Below are 9,102 nucleotides of genomic sequence, written 5' to 3' on the forward strand. Positions count from 1 at the left end.
TTCTGGACTTTTCAACCACCTTTGCTTCCTTCAAGTCTGATGATCACAATGTCATCCTACAGCTCATTAGATTTTCTGTCACTAGTCTTCAATGCACCAGATCTGCCCTTGGGATGCTCTTTAAATTGATAGACATTGGAGATGTACAGTTTGAACATAAAGTGGAATAGAGATAAGCAGACCAGTTTCAGAATCAAATTCTCTGTCTAAGAATTAGCTCGGTTTGTAGTTTTTACTCTACTCAAAATTCTTTCTTGAACCCAGTACAACAGGAAATTAGTTTTCCACCACTTCTCTAAAACTGCTCTTATTAAAATCATCAGTAAATTTATTAATAATAGTGTTCCTGAATACAAGGGCCAGTGCCCATCTTCCTTAGCTTATCATCAACATTTGACATAGCCTATTGCTCTGAAAACATTTCCTTCCCTTGAGCCCATTTTATTCCCTTGCACTGTCAGCTTTTCTTCTACTTTGGTGGTTCCTAACCTTTACGGAGCATCAGGATAATCTGGAAGCCTTGTTAAAACACACATTGCAAACTCTAGGTGAAGTTGAACCCCATGGTTTGCATTTTGAATAGAATACTACGCATACCACGGGCTATGAGAAGAATGGACAAATCTTTCCTGGAGAAAATACTACCAGATTCCCCCTTCCAGCAAGACTAAAGCATGTCGGACCACGTTAGCAGGGCACCTTATCAGAAGGGACCACCCCCTGGAGAAGAACACCCTCTTGGTAGCTTTTGTTCTTGTTCGGTGCCATCAAGTCAGTTCTGACAACAAAACAAATCACTGTGCAGCCCACACCACCCCCGTGATTATTATGTCTGAGTCCATCGTCGCTGCCACTAAGCCAATCTACCCATTAAAGGTGTTCATCTCTTTATTGCCCTCTGCTTTACCAAGCATGGTGTCTATTTACAGGGCCTGGCCTCTCGATAATATGTCCAAAGTAGATGAGACAAATCTGGCTTCCTTTTGCTTCTGGGAGTCTTCCAATATTTTCACCAGCACCATAATTCAAACGAATCATTCTTCTTCAGTCTACCTAATTCAAGGTCCAACTTTCACATAAGACATGGCTGAAAATATCATGGCTTGGGCCAAGCTCACCTTAGTACTCAAAGTGACCTCCTTACTCTTCAACACTTTAAAGGAGACTTGTGGAGAGGTTGCTCTCCACTGCTGTGCATTGCAGGTGTTCCATCTGAACACAAAGCAGAATGGAGATAACCCCTCTGCAGTGCTCAATGCAATGCATCATTTGGTTTCTTGACTGTTGTTTCCATGGTCCTTGATTGTGATCAAAGCAAGAGGAAGTCTTTGAACTTCAATCTTCTTTCCTTTTATCACGATGTTGTCTATTAGTCCAGTTGTGAGAATTTTTATTTTCTTTACAGTGAGTTACAATCCATACTGACGGTTATAGACCTGGATCTTTATCAGCAAATGCTTCAAGTCCTCCTCACTTTCGGCAAACAAGGTTGTGTTACCTGCATATTGAAAGTTGTTAATAAGCTTTCTTCCAATTCTGATACTTAGTTCTTTTTCATATAGTCCAGCTTTTCAGATTGCTTGCTTAATGCGCAGATTCAATAACTATGGGGAAAAGATACAACCCTGGTACATACCTTTCTTGATTTTAAATGATACAGTATGCCTGCGTTCTGTTCAAATGGCTGCCTCTTAGTCCATGTACACGGTCAGCATGAGCATAATTTAGTGTACTGGAATTCTCATTCTTCTCAATGTTAACTTTATGTTTGTCATGGTCCATACAGATCATGCCTTTGCATAATCGATAAAACACAAGTATTTTATTTTATCTTAGTAGTCTCTGCTTTCTCTAGTAAAGTACAAGGTCAATGAGAAAGGGAAAGATTCTCTACAAGATAGATAGATTGACACAGTAGCTGCAAGAACGGACTCAAACATAGCAACAATTTTGTGGAGACGCAGGCCTGAGCAGTGTTTTATTCTATTAATAGGGTTGCCATGATGCAGAATGGACTCGATACCACCTAACAGAACAACAATGCTATTTCTAGGTCACGTTGATGCTACTGATCCAGAGTCTACATTTTGGGAATTATTGAACTAATCATTCCTTCTTTGTCTGCTGTGCTGCTTCCTTACGGCGTGTACATCTTAACATTAGAGTGCATTTTTGTATGCAGTTTCTGTCACTAAAATTTATATCTGGCATCTGTATGTCTCTTTTAAACTCCAGACTTTTATATTCAGTGTGTCCAGATGGATATCTGGTAGGCACGTCCAATTTATTCAAAACTGAACTCCAAATCTCTACTCACTCACTCACTCACTCACTCCCTCCCTCATTCAAATCGCTCACTCAATGAAAGTCTGCTTTTCCTGCAACCTTCTTCATTTCTATTTATAACTCCAACTCCATATTCCGGTTTTCCAGACCCAAATTCTTAGAATCATTCTTCACTTTTCCTTTCCTTTCACACCTCACACTCACATAACACAAACACTGTTATGTGTAGCCTCAAAATACATCCAGAATCTATCACTTCTTACTTCCTTCATCATTTCTATCATGATCCAAATCATCCTTACCTTCATCTGCCTGGATAATAAAAACCTCCTCAGTGCTCCTCCTGTTGCCACCATTGTCCTTGACTATTGTGCTAGACAGGGTTCTTTAGAGAAACAAACCAGAATGCTAATAATTATGTATATTTATACATATAGATAGATGTATAACATAAGAACTAAATAGTTAATTAAATTATAAGGCAGTACAAATGGCTCAGTGCAAATCACTCCCATGAGACAGTTGTGAGACACTGGTAGTCCTTCAAGTCTTGAGGGCCGCCGGGTAGTCCTCTGTAGAGCAATCCAGGTTATCCAGGCACAGGCAGCAAACAGCAAGGCAGGTCACCAACAGTCAGCCAGATGACAAGATCTGACAGTCCCCAGCTCAAGATGTAAATTTCAATGGTGTGGTGAAGCAGGTCTTGAAGGAACTTCAAATTACAGCAGCACAGTCCATGGGTTAGGTGTCCCACAGGTAGTGTAGCTTAGAAATTGAGGTACAGAACAAGCAAGGCAGTCACACACTAGTCCGATGATCAAAGAGCAAGAGACAAAAAAGGGCAAGGTTCGCCGAGCCATTTATCTCTCTGCCCTTCAATTAATCCCACATGTGTTTATCGGCCAGGTTGGCACAATAAACTAACTACCTCAACTATGATCTCCATCCACTGGCCATTGTGATTCTATGAAAATATGAGATCACAGGCTGCAGCTTAAACATGTAGCGTGACTTTTCTTTGCATCTCATCCTCACTTAAAGTCCGTACAGTGGTCTCCATGGCCCTACACAATGGAGACACCCTAATCTCTCTGATTTTCCGCTCTCAGTTATTGAGCTCAGCTACAAGTCCCACATCTCCCGCAGGAGAGTCCCACTGGCCTCCACAGAGCCTCAGATTTCCCAGGGACTCACTCTCGGTCTCCTTCGGGTCTTTGGCTGCTTAAGAGTTACCTTATCTAAGCCACCGTTCTGATCTCCCACTTTCAAAATCAAGAAGCTCTTCTTCCTCATCCCCTTCCTAGCTTTCCTGTTATTTACTTATTTTGTAGTACTTATTATCAACAACAATATACTTTTATGCTTATATATGTTATTTATTGTCTATTTCTTCTCAGTCCCCCCCCACTAGATTACAAACTCTGTAAGAGTAGGCTGTTTTGTTTTTAAATCCACATTGTCTATATTGTAGGCCCACCACCTTGAACAGTGCCTGGCGAGTAGGTTAGCTCAATAGGTATTTGCAGAATGAATGTATGAAACCAAATACTCTGGTCTCATAGGCAGGCATTCTACCCAGTTAAGTTAATGAAGTGCTATGCTGGCTGAAAGAAATTAATAAAAATAAAGCAACAGCTCTCTTGTCAAAGCCAAATAGAAAATTAAAACAACAACTATTAATTAGGGCAAAGGGATTTTACGGATTTATTAATTTTTTTACCGAGTTATGGAATCTTAGAGAATCTTGAAAATGAAGGGAAATCTAAGCTCTTGCTTCGTTTTGCCAGCTGACTACAAGAGCAAGAGGGCACATTTAAACCAGGCTAGGTAAAGAGGATTTCTTCTGGGCTGAGCAATTTTGTAGGTATGCTTTGGTTTTCCAACCACTCATAATGACTCATTTTGATGTTCAATCACTTGATATCCTCTTCCCTTCTGAGAAAAGTTATGACCCTCATTTAAACCACACTCGGTGAAAGGGAAACCCACTGTGTTGATTCCAGTTTCCTCTTGGCGCCTGATTCTCGGTCTTTAAACAGAAGTAGGGAGGCGATGTTGCTCCAGTGTTATGGCAAACCCCTTCTCCCCCCTGTGAAACATCTAGTAACTAATATGAAAGCTATCCTTTTCTTACGTTTTCCTAATAGTTTTCTCTCACACACAGTTTTCATCTATAGGTTACAACTGAATTTTTGTATCTTTTTCCATTAAAAAAAAAACCTTAGAGTAGGGAGGAATTATTAGTTAGTTTGCCTTTTAAAATTTAAATGATATAGGAAAGGCTCTGAAAACTTCTTAGACATAATCAAATACACTGAAGCAATGAGCTGCTGGGCCACAGGGATAAAAGTATTGGCATAACATAGTCCATAAAGACAATATTCCATATCCTACTTTGATGAGTAGCAACTGGGGTCTTATAAGCTTGTGAATAACCATCTACATTACAGCTACTGGTCTCTCTCCATACAGAGGAAAGAAGAGTGATGAAAACAGAACGATATATGGAAACAAGTAATCTGATGGATCACATAAACATCAGTCTCTTCAACCCTGAGACCAGAAGAACTATATGGTGCCCTAAGGCTACCACTACCAACTCTTCTGAAAAGGATCACGCTAGAAGGTCCTGGAGAGAGTAGGAGGACAATGTGGACCAAAGCTCAGAATCATAAAATAGACCAGGATTACCGGTCAGCTATAGACTTGTGGGACTCCTTAGTCACCTTTCAGGTCTGGAACTGAACTCACACCGATATTAGAAAATTGTAATCCATTTAAGATCAAAAGGGCACCATCTACTCCAGGGCCAAGGGCAGAGATTTAGGAAAGGAGGAATGGAAAAAGGAAACATGGAGAAAGTGGGGAAAGTGATGGTACAATGAGGGGATGACGGTAATAGATGAATAGAGACAAAATGTACATGAATCATTGAATGTACGCTTAGTTGTGCTCCTTAAACTTTTACTTAATTCACAATAAAAATTGAAAATTATTTTGCCAACATAGTGTGATTTCATTTCTTCCTCTTTTCTCCACCACTCTCCTTATTTCACTCATTTCTTTTCTTGCTGCCTCCCTCCCTCCCTTACTTTCATCCATCCATTCTCTACTTATAGTTTCTCTACTTTTTTCTCATATCTTCTTCCTTTTCCCCCTAAACTTCCCTTTTCCTTCCTTCCTTTATACTTGTCTTCTTGCCTTCCTTTGCTTCATTTTTTTATGTTTCCCTTTGTTTTTCTCCTCCCACCTCTTTTCACATTCTTCTTTTCTGTTTCTCTCAGTAGCAAATCCTTTGATATTTGAACAAATTCATAAAGTAGTGTAGTTTCACGGGATGATGTTAATTCCTGTTCTGACCTGCCAGTGTGAGTGCTGATAGAGGGCTTTACGCCCTTGAATGGAAAGCAGACAAATCAGCACATGGATTTTATGTAATGATGTGCATTTGAATTTTGGTGCTGGCTAAGAATATTGAAAGTACCTCTGACTTACATAGAACAAACAATCTATCTTGGAAGAAATACAACCGGAATGCTCCTTAGAGGCAAGGATGGCGAGACTCCATCTCACCTACTTGGGACATGTTATTAGGAGAGACCAATCCCGGGAGAAGGACATCCTGTTCTCTAAAGTGGAGGGCCAGCGAGAAGGAGAATGGCCCTCCAGATGTGGATTGCCACAATGGCTGCAGCGAAGGGCCCAAACCCAAGAAGAGTGGTGAGGACGGTGCAGGATAGGGCCATGTTCGGTTCGGTTGTACGTAGGGTCACTGTGAGTCAGAAGAACAAACTGGAAGGCAACTAACAGCAAAAACAGGGAGACTAACAGGAAGTCTTTAGCAAATTGCCCCACAAATGATCCAGTGGTTACCTGCCTTCTCATTCTTCTCATAAAACAGACTTGGGAAGCCAGACTTTGGTGTACAACAGAAATCTGGGCAGATTGGGAATTCAATCAAGCTGGGATCTAGGCTTATCTCAGACATTTAATAATGCATTTCTTCGGGCCAATTAGTTATCCTCTTGAGCCTCAATTTTCTCATCTTTAAAATAGGGCTAATACTCCCTACCACCTCTTTTTTTTCATTTTAAAAAGCTAATTTATTGGTTTAAAAAAATTTAAACATGCAAATACAATATGAATATTTCTTACACTTTATCTTAGCCAAAAGGCCGAGAAGCAATTTTATATGAATATTTCTTTAACAATAGATTCAAATTAGCAGTTTATGTGAGGTAAGTTGACACATTCCATGAAATGATCTGCCTCCGGGAAGGATGAGGGTATCCAAGGTGCAGAGCCGTTTGACCGTATTATTTCATCTCCAATGGCATTTCATAAAAATATAAATATGTCACTTTTATAAATTCACTCAAGTGTACAGATTTAAGTAGCAATACAATAAAGTATCATCCTAATGCTTACATAAGTTTTAGTTCTTCATAGAGAACTAGATAAGTTATGTGCCTCCCCAGCCATGTATCTGACCAGGGGAAGGAATGCCCACGAACTGCAATGACCATGAATGTCCCGGCTACATTAGCCGAACAGCTCTCACACTGAACTGAATGAACTTCTCCAAGCTTTGAAGGCTGAGGTTAATCGTTGTATTCTTCAGCCACTTGATGTTTAAGTGCCACGTAGGCAGCTCAGTGACATTTGTGGTTGGGTCAGGGGTGGCTATTTCATTTGGATGGTTTTTCTTCAGGAGTTGGATCAGTGCTTTGATGCTCTTCAGCACACCTGAGAGCTTTCTGTTCTCCTCTTCCAAAGTGCTCCCCACGAATCCCATGTACTTATAAAACTGTGAAAGGCCAGTGATGAGTCTCCTTAGGCAAGTCTCCTTGTTGAATCCATCTTGGAAGCATCTGTCTTCTTCTCTCATCTTTGGAAGGTTCAGATTGTTTTCTGCCAGTGCTTCCCTGCTGCTTTCACACGTGTCATACTTGTCACACATCTCCTTTCGCAGTTCCTCGACTTGGGAGAGGATGGACATCAGGACTTCCAGTGTTTCTTTTGAAGAGGTGAGCGGTGGTGTGTCTGAGATGGCATCGCCTTTAGAATCTCCTTCCAGGGGTCTCGGCGTGGGGAATGCAGAAGCCATCATCAGGAGCAGCCCCAGGGAGAAGGCTACTGGACTGAAGGTGCTTGTTGAGAGGGACTTCATAGTTGAGTTTCTGACAGGCAGATGCAGCGCTTTTATGTTCCTCGTCAGTCTGGACATCAGTCAAGGGAAGGGCCTCGGCTTCTGGAACTTGTGGTCACAGCGCTGGTTCCCAGTATGACTTGACTTGCTGAATCCACAGGTGGCTGGGAAGGACTCCCCTCATGGAGAGGGCTCTAAGCTCTGAATCTGGCTCTCCCTCCAGTGCATGGACTCTTTTTTTTTTTTGAATTCTTTTTTTTTATTTTAACAATTTATTGGGGCTCATACAATTCTTTTCACAGTTCATACATATACATACATCAATTGTATAAAGTGCATCCATACATTCCCTGCCCCAATCATTCTCAAGGCATTTGCTCTCCACTTAAGCCCCTTGCATCAGGTCCTCTTTTTTTCCCCCCCTCCCTCCCCATTCCCCCCTCCCTCATATGCCCTTGGTAATTTATACATCGTTATTTTGTCATATCTTGCCCTATCCGGAGTCTCCCTTCCCCCCTTCTCTGCTGTCCCTCTCCCAGGGAAGAGGTCACATGTGGATCCTTGTAATCAGTTCCCCCTTTCCAACCCACTCACCCTCCACTCTCCCAGCATCGTCCCTCACACCCTTGGTCCTGAAGGTATCATCCACCCTGGATTCCCTGTACCTCCAGTCCTCATATGTACCAGTGTACAGCCTCTGTCCTATCCAGGCCTGCAAGGTAGAATTCGGATCATGGTAGTTGGGGGGAGGAAGCATCCAGGATCTGGGGGAAAGCTGTGTTCTTCATCGGTACTACCTCGCACCCTAATTAACCCATCTCCTCTCCTAAACCCCTCTATGAGGGGATCTCCATTGGCCGACACTTGGGCCTTGGGTCTCCACTCTGCACTTCCCCCTTTGGAGGACACCTCCAGGACGGCCATGATCTCAGCAGCCAGGCCTGTGCAGAGAGAGAGAGGAGAGACTCCCTTTATTTCTGAGCAAGGCCGACATGTACTTCCTACCACCTCTTTTTTTATGGTTGCGGTGTGGCTTGCATTCTATTATGTATGTAAAACACTTAGCAGATTGTCAAACACTGGACAAAATAAACCATTCAGGTGATGATAACGATGAAGCAAGATGAGGAGATGGAGAACAAAAATGAAGAAAAATGATGAAGGAAAAGAGTAACATTTAAATAAGGAAACTAATGAGAACAATGAAGAGAAATTCCATACAGTATCTAAAAGTTTAGAAAGGAGGGGTAGATCTCACCAATGCCAAGAAAAGAACTTGTGCAATGTATTGACAGTTTGAATCAAAGCCCCTTGAAATCCTACTGGGTCAGTATAATGCAGCATGATATCGCAGTCTGGTGAGCAGCCAAGCTGAAAAATCTTTCACAAAATAAAATACAACAGAAAGAAGGAAACTGGTCAAGAAAGAGAGTAACAACTGTCAGAACAGGAGGGGGAGCAAACACATATCAAGGCAGCTGTATCATTTTGACCCAATATAGGTCAAAATCTAAGAATATTTCAAAGATGATGAGAGGTAACCTTGACAACCCAGCTTATGCAGGCAATAAGTGAGTAAAAGAAACATAGAAAGAAACAGAAGAAAATCTGGGTCTTTCTCTTAACTCATGCTGGACCATAGGTTTGCTTTGCAGACATTTGCTACA

General features: G+C 41.6%; 1 protein-coding gene across 1 annotated transcript; it reads right to left on the reverse strand.

The window, feature by feature from the left end:
- Positions 1–6,823: 6,823 nt before the first annotated feature.
- On the reverse strand, positions 6,824–7,513 carry LOC142440147 (interleukin-6-like). The gene has a single exon (XM_075542700.1). It carries the CDS (start codon positions 7,511–7,513, stop codon positions 6,824–6,826), a length of 690 nt encoding a protein of 229 aa, XP_075398815.1.
- Between the last annotated feature and the right edge of the window lie 1,589 nt (positions 7,514–9,102).

Source organism: Tenrec ecaudatus, chromosome 2, assembly GCF_050624435.1.
Source record: "Tenrec ecaudatus isolate mTenEca1 chromosome 2, mTenEca1.hap1, whole genome shotgun sequence".
NCBI lineage: Eukaryota > Metazoa > Chordata > Mammalia > Afrosoricida > Tenrecidae > Tenrec > Tenrec ecaudatus.